At 43.6% G+C, this 24,742-nt stretch overlaps 3 protein-coding genes across 9 annotated transcripts in view; 2 read left to right on the top strand and 1 right to left on the bottom strand.

The window, feature by feature from the left end:
* ADCY3 (adenylate cyclase 3) overlaps positions 1-4,953 on the top strand; it is an 82,596-nt gene extending 77,643 nt beyond the window's left edge. For all 4 annotated transcript variants that reach the window (XM_061154932.1, XM_061154931.1, XM_061154929.1 and 1 more), the window contains 6 exons: positions 327-485; positions 981-1,127; positions 1,695-1,814; positions 3,327-3,450; positions 4,080-4,204; positions 4,771-4,953. In XM_061154932.1, coding sequence (XP_061010915.1) covers positions 327-485; positions 981-1,127; positions 1,695-1,814; positions 3,327-3,450; positions 4,080-4,204; positions 4,771-4,953 — 858 coding nt within the window. The remainder of the gene's footprint in view (positions 1-326; positions 486-980; positions 1,128-1,694; positions 1,815-3,326; positions 3,451-4,079; positions 4,205-4,770) is intronic.
* Positions 4,954-5,406: 453 nt separating this feature from the next.
* On the bottom strand, positions 5,407-19,091 carry CENPO (centromere protein O). 4 transcript variants are annotated; one of them, XM_061154934.1, is made up of 8 exons: positions 18,976-19,091; positions 18,533-18,642; positions 17,123-17,280; positions 9,962-10,079; positions 9,012-9,271; positions 7,826-7,997; positions 6,925-7,088; positions 5,407-5,546 (listed from the first exon to the last, which is right to left on the bottom strand). In XM_061154934.1, the coding sequence occupies exons 2-7, from the start codon at positions 18,576-18,578 to the stop codon at positions 6,952-6,954; spliced, it is 891 nt and encodes a 296-aa protein (XP_061010917.1). In that variant the 5' UTR covers positions 18,579-18,642; positions 18,976-19,091; the 3' UTR covers positions 5,407-5,546; positions 6,925-6,951. The 4 variants fall into 4 exon arrangements, with proteins under 4 accessions (XP_061010917.1, XP_061010918.1, XP_061010916.1 ...); XM_061154935.1 differs by having other exon boundaries at positions 18,960-19,046; XM_061154933.1 differs by having other exon boundaries at positions 18,813-19,045.
* Positions 19,083-22,979, top strand: PTRHD1 (peptidyl-tRNA hydrolase domain containing 1). The gene is made up of 2 exons (XM_061154939.1): positions 19,083-19,351; positions 22,506-22,979. Exons 1-2 carry the CDS (start codon positions 19,100-19,102, stop codon positions 22,674-22,676), a joined length of 423 nt encoding a protein of 140 aa, XP_061010922.1. The 5' UTR covers positions 19,083-19,099; the 3' UTR covers positions 22,677-22,979.
* Positions 22,980-24,742: the final 1,763 nt, after the last annotated feature.

The following is a 24,742-nucleotide window of genomic DNA, read 5'->3' as shown; positions in this document are numbered from 1 at the left end:
CATTCTCCTGTGACCAGAAGCTGGGATCCTCACCCCAGCTGTAGGGTGTGGCCTTTTTTGATGAGATGAGTCTTTCTGGGGCTCATTTCCCCAGCTATCCAGCCATCTCCATCTTCCTTTCAGTTTTTCCATGTTGGAACCTCTCAAGTTCCCATTTTGCAACTTTTTTTTTTTTTTGGATGCACTTTATGGGATCTTAGTTCCCCAACCAGGGACTGAACCAAGGCTCACAGCAGTGAAAGCACCTGGTCCTAACCGCTGGGCAACCCGAGAACTCCCTCAAATGGCCAGCTTAGGGCACACACCTCGCCTGTGTCTGTCCATAGGTGGAAAAGCTGGCACGGACACTGTTCTTGTGGAAGATTGAGGTCCACGACCAGAAGGAACGTGTCTATGAGATGCGACGCTGGAATGAAGCCTTGGTCACCAACATGCTGCCTGAGCACGTGGCACGCCATTTCCTGGGGTCCAAGAAGAGAGATGAGGTGAGGCGTGGCCCCATACTGGAGCCATGGGGCTGTCTTCTGGCTTTCTGCCCTCTCGTGACATGGCCTGGGGACCCAGGTAGGGCTGGACCTACACAGCACCACAGTATTAGAAGCGAATCTCTTGGTGAAAAGCACCACTGTAGACATTGTTTCCACAAGCCATAATTTCTGTGAGGCCCGTTTCAGAAGATGAGGCCTTGGCGGAGCCCACCTTTCTGTCGACTGTGATTGTCTGAGTGGTTCTCATGCCTCACTTCCCAGCTTGCCACTGCCCTCTTTCCTAGAGCTGGGGCTGTTGGCAGGAACTAGCAAAGCTCTTTTTTGGTTTCCAAAGTTGCAATGAGCTACTTTCTAATAATTCAGTCAGGATAGTCTGGGAGACGTGTGTCCAAAAAGCTGAGTGCACATGTCATGGGTGTGAAGGACATTCATTTCTGTAGCATATCATTCTCTTTGACTGTCTTTGAGTGTTTTGGCCCTGCCTCTCTTTAGGAACTGTACAGCCAGTCTTATGATGAGATTGGAGTTATGTTTGCCTCCCTGCCCAATTTTGCTGACTTCTACACAGAGGAGAGCATCAATAATGGCGGCATTGAATGTCTGCGCTTCCTCAATGAGATCATCTCAGATTTTGACTCTGTGAGTGACTATCCTGGCCCCCGCACCCTGCCACAAAGCCAGCCCTTCCAGATTGCAGCCCAAGAAGTTTGGGAGTTACTTTGGCTGCTGTTTTCCCATAAAAACTCCTCCTCAAAATGCATGGCCTTCTGCAGTTGTCTGGAAATGTTGGGTCCCAGGTGGGAGCCTGGGAAATCACCTATAAGCTCATAGGATGAGGTCTGGCCAAAACAAGATTCTGAGGCCCCTCAGGTTCCTCTTATCCTCAAATTCAGATTCAGCAAACACTTATCAGGTATTAATAACTTGTGTACCAGGAGAAATGCTTTTACATACATGCTCAACACTTCAAGACTGGCCCTTCTATCCCTGTGTTACTGTGGTAGAAACTGAGGCTCAGAAAATCAGGACATTGGCCCAGGATAACATGGCAGATGTTGGCTAAATGAAGCTTTTATAGGAAAACATCTCTTAGATGTTTCATGGGTTTGTTGTAAAAAAAAAAAAAAAAAAAAGGCAGATCTGTCATTTAGTTGGCTCATTCATCTCCCTTGACTGCTGATAATTCTCTCTTAACACTGGCCTCAGCTTCTGGACAATCCCAAGTTCCGGGTCATCACCAAGATCAAGACCATTGGTAGCACCTACATGGCAGCTTCAGGAGTCACCCCAGATGTCAACACCAATGGCTTTACCAGCTCCAACAAGGTAGCTAACCAGCAGTAGCTAGAGGTGGATGGGGCAAGAGAGAGGCAGCCCACACGTCATTGGTGGGAAACGGTCTAATAAAAATAGCTGCCATTAAGTACTGTTGTTGTTGTGTGAAGGCGTCCCCTAAGACACACACCAACTAGCACCATGCGGTACAAATATAAACACAGGTTTACTGAATTTAATGAGCAGAGAGGGGAACACACACGACCCTCCTCCTGCACTACTGTTCCACAGCTTAGGCTGGGCACAAGATGGTTTGTGTAATTGTGGCCATGCTCTCTGGTTTGTTGAAATATATAGAGTTGATTTACAGTCTTGTGTTCATTTCTGCCATACAGCAAAATGATTGTTATATATTCACATTCTTCATTTTCTTTTCCATTATGGTTTATTACAGGATATTGAATAGTTCCCTGTGCTATACAGTAGGACCTTGTTGTTTATCCAGTCTCTGTATAATAGTTTGCATCTGCTAATCCCAAACTCCTAACCAGCCCTCCCCCACCCTACTTAGCAACAAGTCTGTTCTGAGTCTGCTTCTGTCTCACAGATAAGTTCACTTGTGTAATATTTTAGATTCCACATAAAAGTGATATCTGGTATTTGTCTTTTGGACCTAGTGTGATAACCTCTAGATCCATTCATGTTGCTGTAAATGGCATTTTCTTTCTTCATGGCTGAGCAGTATTTCACTGTATACATGTGCCACATCTTTATTCATTCATCTGTCATTGGACATTTGTTTCCACATCTTCAGTTCAGTTCACTCAGTTGTGTCCTACTCTTTGAGACCCCATGACTGCAGCACACCAGGCTTCCCTATCCATCACCAACTCCTGGAGCTTACTCAAACTCATGTCCATTGAGTCGGTGATGCCATCCAACCATCTCATCCTCTGTCGTCCCCTTCTCCCACCTGCAATCTTTCCCAGCATCAGGGTCTTTTCCAGTGAGTCAGTTCTTTGCATCAGGTGGCCAAAGTACCGGAGCTTCAGCATCAGTCCTTCCAATGAATATTTCCTTTAGGAAATATTTAGGACTGATTTCCTTTAGGATGGACTGGTTGGATCTCCTTGCTGTTCAAGTGACTCTCAAGTCTTCTCCAACACCACCATTCAAAAGCATCAATTCTTCAGCACTCAGCTTTCTTTTATAGGCCAACTCTCACATCCATACTTGGCTATTGTAAATAGTGCTGTAATGAACACTGGGGTGCATATATCATTAAAATTAAAGTTTTCTCCAGATATATACCCTGGACTGCAGGATCATATGGTAACTTTTTTGAGGCATCTCCATACGGTTCTCCATGGTGGCTGTACCAATTTACATTCCTACCAACAGTGTAGGAGGGTTCCCTTCTCTGCATTTGTTATCTGTAGACTTTTTACCAACAGCCATCCCCATTTTATGGATGAGCTTAAAAAGACATGTCTAGGACAGTGTTTATAAGCTAGCTAAAGGCACCCAGCTGGCCCTGGCACTCACAGCTACTCTCTGGCACAGGAGGAGAAGTCAGACAAGGAGCGCTGGCAGCACCTGGCAGATCTGGCCGATTTTGCGCTGGCCATGAAGGACACGCTCACCAACATCAACAACCAGTCCTTCAACAACTTCATGCTGCGCATTGGTAAGGCCTCTCAGCGTGCCATCTCCTGCTGTGTGCCCTTCTCCCCAAGCAGGGGGCTCTGCAAATCAGGGGAGGGGTCTTGGAAAGACCTGATGCACTTTGGGTGGGGAGGGTCACACTTCTCAAGCTGAAGAGACCTTAAGGGTCTTTAGGTCAGTGATCAAACCAAAAATGTGATGCTCAGTCATTCCTGTCCCATGCTGTTTACGATGGCCTCCCTTCTGAATCTGGCTGGGGCTTGAGTTTGTCTCCCTTTCCAGGGAATCTTCTGTCACTTCGGTCCAGCCCATTAGGATTAACATCATCCATCACACACTTCTGGGGAGGGGGGTTCTCAATCCTGGGCAAGGTCACAGGAGACCTGAAGTACCAGGTGGGTGGCAAGAGAAACTGGCAACTTCTGCACTAAAGTACTTAGCACAGCAGGGTGGCTGACGTCTGCGGAGCACAGTGAGGATGAGAAGACTTGATTTCTATCCTCTGGGAACTCAAGAGTCAGGCTTGATGAGATCGGGTTATATAACCAGGAGCTTTGTGGCTGGAGTCAGGCGGAAATTCTTGAGAGGAGCTGGTGGCTTGTGCGAGCTCAGCTTGGGCTGAGCTCAGTTCTGTGCCCCACCCCACCCCAGGAATGAACAAAGGAGGGGTCCTGGCTGGGGTCATTGGAGCCCGGAAGCCACACTACGACATCTGGGGCAACACAGTCAATGTGGCCAGCAGGATGGAGTCCACAGGGGTCATGGGCAACATCCAGGTAAGTCCAGGAAACAGAATCAGAACAGGGCATGTGTTGCTGGGCACTGCGGCCTCTGTTCTGTGGGCCCACAATGTTAAGCGGGTAGTGTTGCAGTCAAGAGCAAGAGTGGGAAGAGCTGCCTCAGTAGAAGGGAGGAAATATTTCAACTCTATTTGCAAAATGTAGGTTTAAGTTTTGGGTAAGTACATCCTGCCTCTTGATGTGAACTACCTGACATTTTGAGCCTCCAAGTGCTCCCCTCAAAACCACCTGATCTTTGTCACTGGGATCTGGCAGGAAAGCTCCACAAAAAAGGCAAAGAGGACAGAAAAGCAAAATACAAGTTGCCAAACAAGGTGACCTATGGCTGACCTCCTGAGAGAGCAGGCAGGAAGGCTACCTGTGGGAGAGAGGAGGGCTAGGCAAACCTTCTCTCCACCCCCATCCCACCGCCATCTGTGCCCAGGCTGAAGGGGACAGGAGGGGAGCCCTGCAGGCCTGAGTGTGGGAACTGTGCTGGGTGCCGCCAAGGCCCTCAGCCCAGGCTCACTCTCTAACCCCAGGCTCTCGGTTCTCCTCTGTAGGTGGTAGAAGAAACCCAAGTCATCCTTCGAGAGTACGGCTTCCGCTTCGTGAGGAGAGGGCCCATCTTTGTGAAAGGGAAGGGGGAACTGCTAACCTTCTTCTTGAAGGGCCGAGACAAGCTGGCCACCTTCCCCAATGGCGCCTCAATCACACTGCCTCACCAGGTAGTAGACAACTCCTGAATGGCCTCCAGCTCTACGAGAACCCAAATGGGAGGGAGTTCATTTCTGGGACTCAAAGAAAGGCCTCGGGAAAGGACATGTGACCAAGTCCAAACAACCCAGGCTGTTGAAGTGCACACTCACATAGACTTTAGGTTTAAGAAATCTCCTTCAGCCTTCATCTGTCCGTGGACGTGTGAGCTCTGAGGGTGGCCATACTATTCCTCAGTGTGCCTCTAGCTTCCCCAGAGTAGGGCTCAGAGTCATAGTACCGGAACGTTCCTTCTAGAGCCCTAGGTCTTACCAGCCCTCTTCCACCCAGACAGGCCATGGCCACTGTGAGTAGTAGAAAGGGCTGCCAGAGGAGGAACAAGGCTGCTGCCCCTGTGCCTGGCTGGGAGCACGGGTGGAGCAGCTCTGCTTCAGATGAGGGCCGCCCGCTGGCCACCACTCGCTCCCCAGCTAGAACCCGGAAGCAGTGCTTTTCACTCTGAAGACCTGCTTGTCTGTGGTCCGAGTTAGGTGAAATGGCCCTTCTCCTGATAATCTTGAAAGGTTCTTCTGGAACCCGTCACCTTAGTCATGGGAGCAGAAAGTGCAATATTTCCTTTTACCTGGTGGGAGGGAGGGAGGGAAAGGGACTTTATTTCTGAAAGAAAAAATATATAAACAGATCTTCTACATTTATATTTTTAACTTTCTGTTAAGAAAACACTCCAATATTGCCTTGCCTTTTGAGCTCTTGCTACAGTCGCCTTTGCTACTGCTTAAAGAGAGAATTTACAGGTATTGATAAAGAACAAGACTGTTTTATTAAAAGCTTTATTCAACTTGAATATGATCATTTGTGCCAATTCTGTTAACAGCCCTCATCTGAGAAGTGCTTTGCTCTCTCCCACATTGGTCCTCATGTGCCTGGAAGGCAAGAACTTAAACTACAACCTCCCTTTCATCCTTAGGCTGCTTCCTTCTAGACGGTGGTCCAAGCTGGCTCGACCATCCCCCTGTGCTCCTCCCAGAGGTACCTGTGGCACCCACACCTGCAGGCTGCTGCTTGGCCATCAGCTCTAGGTCAGGACCATTTTAGAGTGAGGCCAGAGTGCAGCTCAGGGTTTTGGACAGTAAGGGTAGTGATGACTCCTATTTGTGACCTGGCAAGTGACAGGTTTTCACATCCATGCACTGGCCCTGCACACACTCCCAAGGCAAGGAACAAAAAAAGCCAGCAGAGCGAAGGCCATGGTTATGTGGAGAGGTGGTTCACTAACTGGACTAGGAGAGGATGAAAACAATTGCATGGCCAGGGCCTGGAGCTTACAGAAAAGGGAAGAGATAAAGCAGAGGGGTCCACTTCCTTTGCAATGATCAAGGTATGAGTAGACTTCTGATCATGAGCTGACTCAATATATTCAGTCCTCTCCCAACTTGTTTTAGGAAACGACATTAGATACAGGCAACCCCAATTACTCTATCCCTAGTACTCACACCACATTCTTTGTAAAGCAGTGGCCGAGAATATTCCACTCCAAACCAAAGATTAACCACCCTTCCCTTCTTAATTATATGATTCATGTCATATCAGGAACCCTGAGAGTTCTAAGAACTTTCTTCTCAAAAGTCACAAATAAGAAAATGAGACAAAGTTAGCTGAAGGTTTCATAAAAGCTACATAATAACTCTTCAATTAAATGGTAATACTCCCTCTCTCACAAAATGCCTTCTGTAAGAAAATCTCCTTTTCAGCTAAAACGTACGATTAATATCTCAAAAAGAAGAGATGATTTTGAGCACTGGAGCAAGTGACCAGGCAATTTTGGAGACCTATCCAAAAATGCCGGGGTCAATAGACCCAAACTTGCCCCTGACCATCCTGATAAACTGGGTGTCTGTTTTCACTCCAGGGACGGTCCCCAGAAGAGGAGTCTGAGCCTTTTAACAGTTTTCAATTCCCAGGACCTTGCCCGCAAGTGTGGTCAGTACTCGTTTACTCACTTCTGATGTGTTCCCAAAGAAAATATTCTAGGAGAGCAGGCTTATATCCAGCTTTTCTCCTTTTCTTGCAAATGAAGTAAACACCTGATGTAGGGGCTTTGTAAAAAACAGGTTTTCATGGTCTGCTCGCTGTTCTTCCCACGTACTGGGTAATGCTTCCATCCCTGAAAAAAAAAAAAAGATAGGCTCTGTCAATCTCACTTAGCGCAACTGAAGGAATCACAATCTAGAGCATTAATATTTGGGACCCATGGAGCTTTTTTTTCGTTTTTGGTCTGGAGCTGGGAGAGGCTTGCCTCTTATTGGTCCAATGAAATTTTGAGACCAGAAACTTAAGACTCTGCCCAGAGAAATCTAAATCCTATGATGTGAAACCTGCCTCCTAAAAACATTTTATCCTTTTTCTCGTTACTGTCCATTATGTAACATTTAACAACAGAAGTCTTGCCCATCCCTGAAAAATTCCCATTCAGAGACCGGTCTCTGCAGAGCTAAGGGTATGCTGACTTGTCACATCTACTTGGTTTCACAGTGAAGCAAGTCTAGGCTTTCGCCACCACAGTGACTCTATGATGCAACCTCATCAGCTGTCTAAGAGGGGTTTCCAATGAAAACAAATCATAAGCTGAAAGAACTCTGGTGGCGGTGGACTGAGCAAAGGAGAAAGAAAAAGTTGGATAATTATGTTTACTACTTAACAAAGAGGAGAGGAAAAACTGGTAGAAATAGGGCAGATATTCTTGGTATCTTACTGACTGTATTTTTCGGTTCACAGTATGGAAACAGAAAATAGTATCTCAACAGGACCAGCTGATACAATCTCACTATTTCACTCTGTTTCAATCATGTGAATAACACAGAGCATATTGTAATTTCTTCCTGGAGGCATCCTTCCTCTTACCTTGAGAAGTAACAGTGACGTCGGTTGGAAGGGTTGTTGTGAGGTCCTTATACAGCAGTCTAGCACAAAAGGGGAAGGACTGACCTTCCAGCTTCACTTTGTAAGTAAATGACAGCAAGTTGCACAGTGAGTTCCTCTGCAAGGGCCCCACAAGGAAGGCTGCAAAGTCACTCTAATGGGGATAGGGATCAAAAGAGACACAAAGTATATGACAATTATAGCTCCAAAGGCAGTAAGTGGTTATGACGCATCAAACATGTCTACCAAAAACAGGGCCCATTAATTAAATCTCAGAAATAAATGAAGGATAGAGAAAGGCCTGAAAAAAGGACAAATGATAGAGATTGAAGATAATTAAGAGTTGGTACAGCCTAGAAGGCCTGTAGGAAGCACTTACTAAGTCAATGGCCAGAGGCTGGGGAGACACTATTTCTGCTAAGAACTCAGGGGACGTCACATGTTTGGCTGAAATGCTTCATGTCTACATTCACATGTCAGTATCTAGCTGATAACCAGAAGTTTTGGTCATTCCAAAAGTCTACTCATACCTTGATCATTGCAAAGGAAGTGGACCCCTCTGCTTTATCTCTTCCCTTTTCTGTAAGCTCCAGGCCCTGGCCATGCAATTGTTTTCATCCTCTCCTAGTCACAGAGAAATGCTAAGCTTGTACGAGTCACTTATTCCCTGCTAGCATTCATTTCCTCCCCCCGCCCCTCCCTTTTAACTGCAACCCTAGCTCAGTTACAACCCTAAGAATGCAAGCTTAGGCAAAGATGGACAGCATTCCTCTATGGCATTTTCAGAAACCATTATTCTGCTTTGCACCTATTCCCAAGGCTCAGCAAAGATACCTGGAACACAGCACATCATCTACTGGACCTCCACTGAATTAAAAATAAAGCAACTGTACCCTACCACTTTGTGAGAGGAAGGAAGGGTCAAGTATAAAAGCCTGAGAATCACCATGCATGAGTAAATAATCCCTTCACCAGTAACCATGCTCAACACCATCCAGAGTTTCAACAGAAGAGAAGGTGGAAAATAGCTTGTGTGTAAATAAGAAATGAGCATTAGGACGACAACAGTCAAACTTCTGGCTTGGAATTATGAAGCATTCTAAAGTACAAAAGAACATGTCCCTTTCTTTCAAGTCTATCTGGGTCAGGTATCTAAGACCACAGATACCTGAAGTCGATCTGCCTGGTACTTCCTCCCCGAGTAAGCATTTAGGTATTCGCAGAGAACAAACAGGAAGTGCTGAGTATTAGTCTGTAGGTATTTTGCAGATATCTCTTCTAGCGGAATGAAGACTGGAACCGAATGGTGATGTATCCAAAGTGGTTTCTCCATGACAAGGTCCACAAAGTAGGAATCCAGCAGGTTCCCCTCGAAAGCAGTGCTGATGCAGACACAGACTCCTCGGCTGGTCAGCTTCCCGCTGATCCCTGGGACAAGTAAGACAGTGCCTTAAGGGACATGAGGCAAAGGCAGTATCCTGTTCCTCTGGGCATCCCACGCCCCTCAGCTCCGCCTAGTACACACACCATGCGCTCAAATGCTCACTGAACGAATGTCTAGACTCTTTCTTCTGACTTTGACTTACTTTGAATCTGTGTTCTTAAAACCACAGAATGGTGGGGGGCAAAAAAACATTCTAAGTAACAAATTATTGAAGAAGAGATTTTGAAATTTTCCATTTACCTATGGCTCCTTTTTTCCTGAGTGTCAAGTAACTTACGGTAGTCCCCAGGTCTTCTCACAATCCTCTTATGATGCAGATAATAGGTAAGTCAGTCCTCATTTTAATGGTGAAACAGAGACTTGAGGGGTTTAAACTGTCTGAACAGTGGCATCAGGCAGACCAGCTGTACAGGAAGCTCTAGCACACGGCTTAGCTCGTGGTGAATCACTACAGTGAACAGTCTAAGCCAGTCACCAACCAATCACCGCTGCACAGGGGCCAACTTTGCAGGTAAAGCTGCCTGTGAAGAGCATGCCAGTTCTGCATGTGTATGTCGGGGGGTGGGGGGCAAAATTCAGTGTTAATGAAATAGGTCCAGAACTAATAACACATCTTGCAAACTATCTCACTAGAGAGGAGACTCAGACTGAAACAGGTCAGAAAAATATTATACCTGTAAAACGATATGCCTGCAGAATGGCTTTCACGTTTTCCTGTTTTCTCTCCAAAATTTCTTGCTCACTAATCTCTAATGTTTGGTCAGGTTTGACACTGGCAGTAGATGCTTTAACCTGCAAGACATGTAGCAGATCAATCTGGGTACAGAGGCGTAATAAAAGTCCCATGCCCTCACCTATGTGGGAAAAATGTAAATGCAGAGTATTTTTTTTTTTTATTATGTTATGAATCAAGAAATGCTACTGTGGCCAGCCAGCTGGTGCTATGAATTCACAGTAGAGGAAGAATCTTGTGGGTTATATACAGTACCAGGAATCAGAAGTAGAAACTGTGCCAGCCTGAAGAACAATGCATTTGGCTACAGTATAGAGTCTTGTGAGAGGAGAAAGAAAAAGAGGTAAGGAAAGCCTAGGGTAAGCAAAAACAGCTGTAAAGAGGCAAAGCTGGGAAAGTTGGGTCAGACTGTGCAGACTTTCAAGTGCCAGGATGAGAAATACTGATTATAAGTCGCACACTGTGAGCTACAACCCAGTAGATGCTATCAAACTAACTCCTTCTAAGACAACTACACAAGCTGATGAAATACCAAAAAGAAATGAGCAATCATGCAAGTAAACAAACAGAAAATGGCCCGAAGGCATCAGAGAACCACCAAATTAGCTAGACTGAAGACTAAAGATAAATGTGGAAGTTAGTTGGGTTTTCCCCCTCATAGTCTTGTTGATTTTTATCACACAGCATACAGGCCAAATAGAAAGCTGCAGGCTAGATTCTGCAGCAGTCTCACAGTGCCAGGGCAACAGAAACTGGAGATTGAAGTTACCAGAGCAGACTTCTTATGGGCCAAGATATAGAAATGGGAACCCAACAGGCTGCATGCCTCCAGGCGTAACAGAAAGAAGCTGCTGAAAATCAAAAAGCTAAGCAGACTGTGGAGGTCAGGGCCTGCCAAAGAAGATGAATCTTAACACATCTGTCCTAGCACACCCAAGCTTTCAAGTAAGGCCTCCACAAAGGACTACACCCTTCAAATGAGGGCAAACCAGAAACAGATGACCTCAGGTGGTTGACAGTGATGTGCCCATACACTATCTGCCTGTCAGAAAAAAACTGAAATTCTTTCTGGAAGAAGACAGCATAGTTCAGAATCCCTATTTTTTTCAAACACTACCCATCACTGAATTAAAAAGAAAAATTACCAAGCATATTAGGAAAGAGGAACAGATGGCTGAAAACCAGAAGGAAAAAGAAGACAACAGAAGCAGATCTGAGGGGATTCAGCTATTTGAGTTATTATCAGACATAGTCATTAACACAGATTAAAGGATGGAAAATTCATACCAAAGGGCTGGAATCTATTAAAAAGAATCAGATGAAAATCCTGAATCCAAAAAATACAGTTACAGAAATCAGGAATTCAACGGGTTTAAAAGCTGAAAGGACACATAAGAAAAGTGGAAAATAGGTATATTTTCATAGCTAGATTAAAGCAGAGTAAAGATATAAGAGAGCTCACAGTAAAAACAAAAACTCCACACATGGAAGCCCCAGAAATAAAGAAAAAGAACAAGACAGATACATTACTTGAAGAGATCCCGGGCAAATTTTCCAAACAAATGAAAACTGCAAGTGATTACAGAGTGCTGTGACACAAAGCAGGATAAAGAGAGAAAATCAATCCCGGCCACATGATGATGTGAGACTGCTAAAACCCAAGGGCAGAATCTTAAAGGCAGCCAGAGGAAAAAAGACACATTATATTCAAACAGGAAGACTGACATCTGAAAGAAACCACGGAACCAGAAGACAATGAAAAAATGTATTTAAAGTATGAAAGAAAATAAATTTCAACCTATAATTTGAATACCCAGCAAAAATATCCATTTAAACATGAAAAACATAGTGAAATAAGGGTGCTTTCAGACAGACAAAAATAGAGAATTTTCATTTTCAGCAAACCAACACTGACAATGGTACCAAACGGAGCTACTTAAACTGAAGGAAAATAATCCCAGATGAAAATATGGAAATGCAGTACTAAAGAGCACGGAAAAGGGTAAATAGGTATGTAACTTTATAGGCAGAGTGACTGTTCAATGAAGTGTTTCATAGAGTTTAATACATGTAGAATTTACACACGACAATAATAACATGAAAGGTTGTATGTGTGGGAAAGAAAAGATGTTAGGTTCTATAATTATCTATGAAGTGGTAAAGGTACTACACTAAAGTATATTCTAGTAAGAAAAACAAGCCTGTTTTCTCAAGGATAATCACTAAAAAAAATGCTAAAAGTCATATAATTAACAAGCTAATGGAGAAGTGGAATAATATCCAAAAAGTAGCAAGAAGAGAAACAAAGAACAAATAAGATAGTAACATGATAGACGGAGATCTAGATATATTGCGTTATATCCTTTAGTCGCTCAGTCGTGTCCAACTCTTTGCGACCCCACGGACTGCAGCCCACCAGGCTTCTCTGTCTATGGGATTCTCCAGGCAAGAACACTGGAGTGGATTGCCGTTCCCTTCTCCAGAGGATCTTCCCGACCCAGGGATCGAACCCTAATCTCCTATATTGCAGGCAGATTCTTTACCGTGTGAGCTACAGGGAAGTTCTTCTAGATATGTTAGGAATCATTAAAAGTTCATGGACTAAATAATTAAAACACAAAGACAGCCAGGCTGGATTAAAACTAACTATATGCTACTTACAAAAATAAGAACTGTTGAAGTTATACTTGACAAAGTTGGTTTTAAGGCAAGAAGTTTAACTAAAATAAAAGGGAACATTGCATAATGATAAAGTCAAAGTCGCTCAGTCATGTCTGACTCTGCAACCCCATGGACTATACAAGTCCATGGAATTCTCCAGGTCCGAATACTAGAGTGGGAGCCTTTCCCTTTTCCAGAGGATCTTCCCAACCCAGGGATTGAACCCAGGTCTCCCGCATTGCAGGCAGATTCTTTACCAGCTGAGCTGCCAGGGAAGCCTAAGAATACTGGAGTAGGCAGCATATCCCTTCTCCAGCAGATCTTCCTGACCCAGGAATCAAACCAGAGTCTCCTGCATTGCAGGCGGATTCTTTACCAACTGAGCTATCAGGGATAGCTGATAATGATAAAAGGTTGCTGCATAAAAATAAAAGGCTTACTAACCAGGAAGATAAAACAATCCTAAATTTGTCTGTACCTACTGCACAGCAGGGCTTCCCTTGTAGCTCACTCAGTAAAGACTCTGCCTGCAGTACAGAAGACCTGGGTTCGATCCCTGGGTTGGGAAGATCCCCTGGAGAAGAAAATTGCTAACCCACTCCAGTATCCTTGCCTGGAAAATCTCATGGACACAGAAGCCTGGGCGGCTGCAGTCATGGGGTCACAAAGAGTCGGGCACGACTGAGCGACTAACAGTTACTTACTACACAGCAAAACTGAATGAAAGGGGAAAAAAATGTACAAATCCACAATCATAGTGGCAGATCAACACATTTACCCCAGTAACTAATAAGTTGACAAGTAAAATAGTGAAGAAATGAACATCATGATGAATACATTTGGTCTATTTGATATATAGCGAGAATACAGTACCCCAAAATGTAAAATCCACATTTAATGAACATGGAACATTTAACAAAATTCACCACATGCTGGGTCATATTCTTCAATCACAATGGAATTAAGCTACAAATCAATAACTAAAAAAATTACTAACAAATCCAATTTTTAGATATTATGTAGTATACTTCTTAAACCCATGGGACAAAGGAGATATCACAATGGAAATCAAAAATATTTTGAATTGAAATGATAATGAAAACATATCAAAACTTGCAAGATATAGCTAAAGCCATGTGCTATGAATATTTGTGTCCCTCAAACTTCATGCTGAAATCTAATGCCCAATGTGATGTTATTTGGAGGTGGGGCCTTTCGGAGGTGATTAGGTCATAACTGGAGAGCCTTCATTAGTGTCCTTATAGTGTCTGGAATTAGTGTCCTTATAAATGAGATGCCAAAGAACTAGCTTGCCCCTTGTGCCATGTGATGTTACAATGAGAAGACCACAATCAAAGAGGTAGTAAGGGGGACTCCCCTGGTGGCCCAAAGGTTAAGAATACGCCTGCCAATGCAGGGGATGCATGTTCAATCCCTGGTCTGGGTAGATCCCACATGCCGCAGAGCAACTAAGCCCAAGTACCACAACTACCAAAGCCCATGCTCTGGAGCCTGTGTGCCATAACTAGAAAAGAAGTCATCACAAGTCTGTGCACTGCACCAACAAGGACCAAGTGCAGCCAAAAATAAAATATTCTTTTTAAAAAGAGGTAATAAGTCCTCAGACACTAAACTTGCCAGTGTCATAATCCTAGACTTCCCGGCATCTACAACTGTGAAAAATAAATATTTGTTGCTTATGAGCCATCTAGTTTACGTATTTTTGTTATTGTGGCCCATGTAGATTAAGATATTATGCTTAGAGAGAAATTTATAATTTTAAACACATACAGAAGAAAAAAAAAGATTTAAAAAACAATTATGTATTCATCCCAAGAAACTAGAAGATATATGCCATGTACAATGACTGGAAGGCACAATACTATAAAGATTTCAACTCTTTCCAAATGGATGTATAGATTTAGTGAAGTAAAGGAGGTTCCTTTTTGGAAACTGACAGCCAATTCCCAAATTTATGGGAAATTTGAAGGGCCAAGAATGGCCAAGATAATTCTGAAGAGTAAGACCTAAACTATAGGAATCAAAACTTTTCAGTAATAAACCTCTGGTCCCAGCACAAAGACCAACAGACCAATGGAACAGAACAATTCAAAGATGGGCCCACAGTGGACCCAAAGATCCACTACAATACAATGGGGAAAGAGTGACCTTCAAGCAGTGGTACTGAATGAACTACATACCCATATGGAAGAAAACAACAAAGTGTGACCTTCAGGGATTTCCCTCATAGTCCAGTGGCTAGGCCTGTGCACTCCCAATGCAGGGGGCCTGGGTTTGATCTCTGGTCAGGAACTAGATCTCATATGCCACAACTACAGATCCAGAGTGCCATTAACTAAGACCTGGCACAGCAAAATAAATAAATAATGCTTTAAAAAAAGTAGTAGTATGACTTCTATTTCACACCGTGTTACACAAACATCAATTCCAGAGGGACTGTATTTCTGAAAGTAAAAAGTAAAATAAAAACTTTCAGAAAGTAACAGAGAACATCTTCATGTTCTTAAGTTAGGCAGATATTTATTCAAAGGCAACATGAAGTTAGATTCTTAAATCAAACCTTATTAAAATGAAGACTTTCTCCTCAACACAAGATGTCACTGGAGAGTGAAAAGGCAAGTTAGTCTTTAAAAGATTTGGAATACAGATACACAACAAGGTACTTCTAACCAAAATGTGTAAAAAATTCTACAATTTAATAAGAGATATATGACCCAATAAAAATTCTGCAAAAGTTCTGAAAAGTTCATTTCACAAAAGAAGACTTTCAAGTGTCCAAAAAAGGTACTTAAAATCATTAATAAAAAGAACTCAAATTAATTCACAGTGACTTACTATTACACTCTCACTAGAATGATAATTTTTTAAAACTGACAGTATCAAGTATTGGTAAAGATGCAAAACAACGGAAACCCTATATACTGTTGCTGGTAATGTAAAATTAATACAATCAGTCTCAAATTCTGTTTGACAGTATTTACTAAAGATAATCCTTGTACCCTGTGATCCAGCAATTCAACAGAAAAGTACGTATTTTTACATCAAAAGATAGCAACAAGAATACTGCATTATTCTTAGTACCCCCAAAGTGAAAAAACCCAAATAATGTAAATGTCACCAACAGTTCAATCAGTAAATAAATTGTGGGATATTTTCTAAAATGGAATAGTTATATAGCAATAAAAAAGAATGACCAGGGGACTTCTCTAGTCGTCTAGTGGCCAAGACTCCGTGCTCTCAATACAGGGGTCCTGGGTTCGATTCCTGCTCAGGGAACGAGATCTCATATGCCACAACTAAAAGATTCAACACAACCAAATAAAATAAGTACATACATTGTTGCTGTTCAGTCCCTAAGAAGGACCACAGCATGCACCAAAGTGGATGAATCTCACAGAGAAATCAATCCACAAAAGAAGACAGAACAGAGTTCATACTTTTTTCATTTATATAAAGCTCAGAAACAAGTAAAACCAGGGTATGGTAACAGAAACTAGAATAGTGTTACCTTGAAGGAAATGACTAGGAGGATGGAGGAGGGAGACTTCTCAGGTACTGGTAACAGTCTACACCTTGATTTGTATGGTACTTACCAGAGTGTGCTCATCTCTATAAAAGGATCTTTAGATTTGTGCACTATATACACATATTTATCTATCTATATTAATAATGGATAAGATTTTTTCTTTACTAAAAAAAAGAAACAGAAGGAGGAAGAGAAGAAATGGAGACAAGAGAGAGAAGAAAAAGAAGGAAGGCTGAGGACGGTTGTTGACAATGAGCAAGAAAACTTGCAATTTAATGAAAAATGTAGTATTTTATGAACATTTTCTTGGCTGTGCAAAATTTACTGGAAAATATAAATATTAGAAGAGAACCAACTAGCAGACTACTACAATAACCCTACCATCTAAATCACCTGGTAAATATTAAGAACCATGTGCATAATGTACAAGTTACGGTAAGAAGGAGGTGGAGGAGGGGGGCACAAAGACAATCTAAAGAATTTGACAGGTTTTACTAACTGGATCTGGGCTAGAGAGAAACCTTAAAAGAGGGAAGAGTCAAAGTTTACTGTGAAGTTTCAAGTTGGGTGAAAGATGATTCTAGAAAGATGGTATTAATGACAAAAGTACTAATGACTCAAGTCTGGCTGAAACTGAGGTAAGAGGCTCATGTCCATGAGAGCAGGTTAAGAGACTATTATGAGTTCACCTGGCCCATCAGTAAGGCCTGCCAACTGTTAGATGATATTGATATCAGCTGACTCTATAGGTGTGATCACTTGAGGAATCAAGGACTGAAACTGCTCCAGTTAAGACCACAGGTAAAACATATTATTCAGATTTGCTTATCCCAGATCATGTTAGGTTTTTACACTCCAGCAAAGCCTGCCAGTATCGATCACACTTCTACTCACTCTGGCTTGACGCTGTTTCACTTCAGCCCTCAGGTTATCCCGCAGACGTTCCAGTTCATGAATCCTGGCTTCAAGAGCCTGTGCATCCTGTGGCTCTTCCAAGTTTTTATGGGATTTGCTCACTTGAGTCTCTAGTCTTTCCAAGTGAGCTAAAACACCTGAGAGAAGTAAAAAGGAACTTTCAAACAAAGCTAAGGATTTCTAACTCCAGGAACAGGAAGCACTTCAGGGAAGAACAGATGGTGACCCTTTCCCCAGAACTTTGTGGTCAGTTAAATTGTAGACAACAATTGCCAACAATTTATAAGACAAGAGGAGCTGACAACAGAAGTCAATGGTCAAAAAAAAAAAAAAAAAAGAAGTCAATGGTCAGCAACCTCTTAGGCAGAACACTGACATACACGCGGTTCCTTACTAGGCCACTGTTCAAAAAGGGAATCATTTAAATATAGCTAATCTCAGTTATCTGTGATAATAGTGACCCAGAGGAAAATAGGGTCAGAAAAAGTTTTTTTTTTTAATTGAGTTTTATACACGTTTTCCCAAAGTGGTAATGCATAACTATTTGGATTTAGACATCCATAGACTTGAGTGAGTATTCTGAAGCCCTGAAAAGTATCAGGAGCATAAAGGCACACACTCAGAGGAACTGTCCACCAATATTACTGGGTATTAGACAGGAAAACAAGCTCACCAATGGATAGAAACTCGGGCAATCTCAGTTTCCAAGAGACTAAAGACCAATATAGTTGAGGTCCTAGTTTTAAAATGCTAATCAACTCTAGCAATGAAGAATCTGCGAACATTTCCTACATATTAAGACACTTGCACTAGATCCTTTACTTGCAAAGCATAAGAATTAAAGCATTTATATCTCCTATACATTATGCATCTGCTAAATGCTTCAATGAAAAAGCATTAAAACAATTACTTATCTAAGTTCCACAACCACCATCACAGTGCTATTATTTCCTCCATTTTTCAGATGAAGCAATCAAGGCAGAGAAAGGTAAAATAACTTCTCAAGGCCACAATATTTATAATGACACAGCCAGACTCAAACCCAGGTCTAGCCAACACCGGTCACTGCCTGGCATGGCCCCTTCCATGGGAGTAATGCGGGAAATGGCCCCCCAAAAGTTCTGAGAAGAAAAGAAGGCTCACTGGCTAGAACTGCAACTCTGAATACAAAAACATTTAGCATACTACTGCATGCAACCTACTGGTCGACAAAGGGAAAAGAGCTTAGGAATAAATAAAAGTCATTGTTCTTGCTCCAATGATCTCAGCTGCTCTTCCATGTTAGTTTCGTTCACCATCCTGCTCCCAAACTTCGGGTTAGAGGAGAAACGGGCTTTCAGCCTGAGAATTATTTTGAGGAGCAGTAGTTAAATGTGAACCTTTGAATACCTCCGCGAGACTCGCCGTCTTGTTTTAAAGTATTTGCCAGCTCCATCTCCTCCTCAGATTTTCAAAGGCCTTCCTAGAGAAGTTGTCCAGGCACCAGTAATTGAGTTATCCTGTGGGCAAAAGAAAATGGCAGGAATGTACTCACACTCACGACAAACCCACAGGGCCGGCCCACACAACGCAGACACGCACCCCTGAGCCCCGACACCCCAAGGGTGTTCGCTAGGACGCCCCTTCCCTGACCCGCCCGGCCCATCCCTGGGTCCGAGTCGGTGTCTACCTCCCGGTCCCTGCGCGCTACCGCGGCGCCACGCCTCTGGATCCCCTCTCTGGATTTCCTCGCACACGGAAGGGACTGTTAAGAGGCCGCTCAACCTTCCACCCTGATCAGAGCCCGGTCCGCCACTGGGTCTGTCTTTCCCTTTACCGCCTCTCCTGCTCACTCTAGCCAGGGTCAAGAATTCCCGCCATCCTCGGCTTCAAAACCAAGCCAAGCGGTCCCAGCGTGCTTTGCGCTCCTGCCGTACAAAAACATGGCAGCGCTCAGGGCCCCTCCCTGATCCCAGCATGCACCGGGGGGTAGGCCCGGCCTTTCAGTTGAACAGGAAGATGGCGGCCTCTGGCGGAGAGCCGCAGATCCTGGTACAGTACTTGGTGTTACGAAAGGATCTATCACAGGCTCCGTTCTCCTGGCCAGCGGGCGCAGTGGTCGCACAGGCCTGTCACGCAGCCACCGCGGCCTTGCACCTTCACCGCGACCACCCGCACACAGCCGCTTACCTCCGGGAGCTAGAGCGCATGCGCAAGGTGGTCCTTGAGGTGAGGCACTAGGCAGAGGGGTGGGACCTTGAGGACGTTGGGCCGGAAGTGGGTGTAGTTTTGAGTCCCGGAGCCTAACATCACGGAGTGGGTGTGGTGTGGTGTTGTGTGTGTGTGTGTGTGTGTGTGTGTGTGTGTGTGTGTGTGTGTGTGTGTGTGTGTGTGTGTGTGTGTGTGTGTGTGTGTGATGGAGTGGGTGTGGCGTGTGTGTGATGGAGTGGGTGTGGCGTGTGTGTGTGTGTGTGGTTGGGGTGGGGGGGTGGCGTTTAACTTACAAGTTTTCGAAACGGTTCTGGGGCTTGAGCTACTACCCGGCGAGCCTTACCTAGACGGAGTGGGTGTGGTGTGGTGTTGTGTGTGTGTGTGTGTGTGTGTGTGTGTGTGTGTGTGTGTGTGTGTGTGTGTGTGTATGGAGTGGGTGTGGCGTGTGTGTGATGGAGTGGGTGTGGCGTGTGTGTGTGTGTGTGGTTGGGGTGGGGGGGTGGCGTTTAACTTACAAGTTTTCGAAACGGTTCTGGGGCTTGAGCTACTACCCGGCGTGTGTGTGTGTGTGTGTGTGTGTGTGTGTGTGTGTGTGTGTGTGTGTGTGTGTGTGTGTGTGATGGAGTGGGTGTGGCGTGTGTGTGATGGAGTGGGTGTGGCGTGTGTGTGTGTGTGTGGTTGGGGTGGGGGGGTGGCGTTTAACTTACAAGTTTTCGAAACGGTTCTGGGGCTTGAGCTACTACCCGGCGAGCCTTACCTAGACGGGGCGGGGCCTGACGGTGTGAAGAGTGGACTCCCGGCCGGTTATAAATGCTTTCCACACCGCTCGGGTCTCACCTGCGTCCCTCTTAAATAGATGCCTGTGATGGCGGAGGGCTTTCTACCCGCCTTTCTACCTGAGCGCTGGGCTGGCCCTTTTAATGGCTGTGCTGAAAAGTACAGTCCTTATCCCTCTCCGAAAAACCGATCCAGAAGCGTAGGGACTCAGGGTTCCTTACTGTAAGTGAAATCAAACTGAAGCATTTACCTGGGTCTGACCCCAAAATTTGAAAATAAACGTGAACCCTAGTGTGATTTGAACCTAGCATCAGAGGTAAGGTTCTTTTTACAGATGGCCAAACAGATCTTACCCTTACCTTCTGTCAATTCTGCCTCTAGAAATGTATCTTAAGAAAATAACAAGATGCATCCAAAAAGCATTGCACAAAGATACTCAGGAGCGTTTTATAATAGTAAAAAATGTGGAAATCATTAAATTTCCAATACGATGAGTTGGCTAAACTTCGACCCTGATAATGGATTATTATGAAACTAGCCTAAGTCGTGTTTTTGAAGTACATTTAGCTGGCGTGGAAGAGTGCTCATGACGTGGTGCTCGTTGAACTATATTCTACATACAAAATGATCCAGATTATGATAGGAAAAACTAAATACATCCAAGTATTAAATAGTGGAATTTTGTTTTTTTAATAATGCTTCTCTCTCTTTTTACTTTTCTACATTAAGCACATATTTTATAATGAAAAAATGATTGCTTTCATTTGAAAGCAGCTTTCTTCTCATAAAATTTATCTTAAAAATTGAGGTGGAGGGTTGGGGTAATTCCTTCTTGGCTAGCTGGCAAAAGCATTATTTTTCAAGAGAAAACTTGCTGTTGAGTATTGAAACATCAAAGAGTAACCTGCAGGGAGAAGTCCTGAGAATCTGTAAGGCAGAAAAGAAACATAGCTTTTCCTTTGGATTCTTTTTATAGGACTTTTATAGGAAGACTTCAAGAAATCATGTGGTTCGGACATCTCCCTCTCTCTTGCTTTTAGCAGATAAAAATATTTACCCCTTTTCTCAGATGAGATATCTGAAGCTCAGAGATTAAGTGACTCCTTAGCTGTGACTCAAGAAAGGGACTTAGGAGTCACCACTGATTAAATAAAGGTGCTCCCGTAGCCACAAAGACCAATAAGATATAAGACAATAAACTCCAGTTACTGAGTGCTTACTGTGTGCCAGACACAGATCTGAGCCTAATTTCACTGAATCTCATTACTTCTAGGAAGCATTATCATCCCATTTTACAGGGGGGAAACAAAGGTTCAGTTAAGCCACACAACTTATCAGAGATCACACAACCAGTAAGTGATGCAAAGTTAAAGTGTTCGTCACTCAGTTGTGTCTAGCTCTTTGTGACCCCATGGACTGTAGCCCCCAGGTTCCTCAGTCCATGGAATTCTCTGGGCAAGAATACTGGAGTGGGTAGCCATTCCCTTCTCCAGGGGATCTTCTCAACCCAGGGATCAAACCCAGGTATCCTGCATTGCAGGCAGATTCTTTACCATCTGAGCCACCAGGGAAGCCCAGTAAGTGGTATAGCAAGGGTTTGAACTCACTCTAGCTTTACTATGCTGCTCCTGTTGCTGAAGAAGGAAGGAAGGAAAGTCAATGCATTCTTCAGTATGCCCAAAGGACTCAATAGATTAAGAGTAGCAATCCTCTAATTATCTTAGTGACTTCTGCCTTTTAGGCAACACACACACACGCACACACACACACACACGTATACCTTATGCAACTTAACACACTAGTGATCTTTATTTTCTGAGTGATAGCTTTACTATTTCCTATAATGGGATTCAGCATGGGTGATAAAGATGATGAGAAACAATTTCTGAAGGACACTGGAGAATCATTTGCCCACCAATGAGTTAACAAGGGAGAACTATCCCAGCAGTAAGAAAATCCTTCTTGGTTTGTGTGGACTAGGGTGGAAGTAGGAGGGAGGTGGAAGTGATGTGATTTTAGAAAGCCTTCCAGTAGTCAACTCTTCATGTCAGAGCTGGCTGTGGGATTAGTGATGGCTGTTTAGGCACCAGAACTAGGAAATGCATAGAGCATAATTACTGACAGCGCATTCCCTCAGCATCTCAGGAGGGGAGAGAAAAAACTCCATTTTATACACAGGAATATGAAACCTCACCCCACTCCCACCCTTTCAGAGAGTGAATGGCAAATGGAGTGATGAAGCTGTTGCTTCTGGAGACATTCTCTACAGCGCCTTCTTTGGTAGAGCTGTTCCTGCACTTTCAGTTAAGAGGAGTCCTCCTTCATACTTTTTTCTTGCTTTTGCTTTTTGTCACTTCCTAAGTGGACTTTTCAGTCTGTGTTCTGCTCCTTTTAGGCCCCGGATGAGACCACCTTAAAGTTGCTGGCAGAGACGCTGCAACAGAAGAACATTGACCACAAACTGTGGATGGAGCAGCCAGAGAACATCCCCACTTGCATCGCACTCCGTCCCTACCCCAAGGAAGAAGTGAGCCAGTATTTGAAGAAATTCCGATTGTTCAAATGACTGATATTATCCATTGCTTTGTATGTTTGAGTATCAGCTGTATCCAGAAACTGCATGCCGTCCATCCCTAAGCACCGTGTACTCCTTTCAATGACAATTCCCTCTTCCTTTTAAATTATGGTAGTTTTTTTTTTTCTTGGCCATGCCGCATGGCTTGTGGGATCTTAGTTACCCAACCAGGGATTGAACCCACACTCTTGACAGTGCAGAATTCTAACCACTGGACTGCCAGGGAATCCCCAAATTATGACAGTTTCTTGAAGGCCAAACACATGTTCATATTAAAGTTGTCATTAATAAGTATTTCCTCTTACTTTTAATAAGTTCAGATGGGGAAGGTAGGTGAGTAGCATTATCATCTATGGGTCTTTGCTCAAATAGAAGATTTGGTTAGACTTCTATATAGGGTTAAGGAAATGCCCTTACTTTTTTGTTAGAATTAATATAGTTCTTTCAATCACCCAGGTTTAAAACTTAGCCTTTAAAGTCCTTATCTCTTATTCATTTTCAGGTCTCATAATCGTTGAATCTAGGACACCATCAGATTTAAGATACACAGTGATTTTTACCTGTTGTTAAGAAAGGAAAAATGCTCCAGTTGAGACATACAATTAACTGAAAGATATATTCCAACTTCAAAGATATAAAATTTATTTAATAAAATATGCCAAGTACCACATCTATTTTTGTATAGCTTCCAGTGCCATGGCCCTGAGTCGGGCTCTCATTTTCCTTGTGGGTGTCCCACTGGTCTGCTCACCTAGTGTATCCTGGTTACAAGGTAGCAGATGTTCTGCCACCAGGTTTATGTAGGATCACTGAGTACCCTCGTCAGTGTAGGGTCCTACTTGCCCATGGAATAAAGTCAGGATTCCTTAGCTCAGCCCTCAGGCCCTCCGTGGTTATATTTCCTAACTTTTTAGGTGACTCTTCAATTCCCTTATTCAAACTTGATGTATCAATAAAGACACTCCAGTTGCTGCCCTCCAGTCTCTGGCCTAGGAGTCGAATGTTAGGACTCTTCTCCTCCCTTGCCTGCCTCTGGATGTAAGCTGTTTCTGGCTCAAGTACTACCACCTTCACAAAGTCTAACCCAGCCACAAATGATAGCACCCATCTCTGAATGTTTATATAATATAGGCAGGGTCAGGGGCATAATGGAGGACTGGCCTTGAACAGGGAGAGAGGGAGAAAACTTTTTTGAGACTAGAGGAGAGGGAGTGAGGTAAAGTATGAATATATATAAGTTTATAGTGGAAGAAACACCTGTTGACTTAATTTTCTTCTATGAAGTGGGAAGCATCTAGTCTTCCAGAACAGTGAATAAACTTTCTGAGCACCTTATTACATGGCATAACATAGTGGTTAAAGCTCAGACTCTAGTGTCAAACAGCCTGGGTCCAAATCCTGGCTTTCATACATTTCAGCTGTGTGAACTTGGGCAAATCACTCAACTTCCCTGAGCCTAGGCCCTTCATCTGTAAAACAGGGATTTACAGGAGTGCTGTGTGGATTAAATGTGTCAGTGTGTACAAATCCTGTGGAACAATGCCAGGGCACTCAGTGCCAGAACCTGAGCATAAAAATGTAAGACACAGCCCTCAAGAAGCTTTCAATCACGTAAGCCGGTTGACTAACTCCTTTTCTATGAAGTGATGCCATCCACTCCCTGTTACCTCCATTGAAGACAACTAGGTAAATGTTTCCAAATGATACTGAATTTTTTAAAAATCTGTATATTTTTGAAATTCAAATTCTGCAGTAAGACAGTGATACAGTCAGAGAGAGATGAATGTCTATACAGTTGGGAGATACAGCTCAGGCAAATGCCTAAAGCAGCTCCCAAGGGAAGAAAGGACAGGCACTCAAGTGAGAGTACAGTAGCAGGGAAGCAGCAGCTTTCCTTAGTAGAATCAGCTAAGCTTATTATCATCTGAACTTGATCAGAGGTTCTCAAAGTGTAGTCCCTAGATCAGCATCATTTGGGTACTGGTTAGAAATATAAATCCTGGGGCCCTACCCCAGACCTACTGAACTGGAAACTCTGGTATTATCTAGAAGCGGCC

The sequence above is a fragment of the Dama dama genome, chromosome 11 (genome assembly GCF_033118175.1).
Source record: "Dama dama isolate Ldn47 chromosome 11, ASM3311817v1, whole genome shotgun sequence".
Lineage (NCBI taxonomy): Eukaryota > Metazoa > Chordata > Mammalia > Artiodactyla > Cervidae > Dama > Dama dama.
Note: the sequence above shows the minus strand (reverse complement) of the source record. Positions and strands in the feature narration are given on the sequence as shown.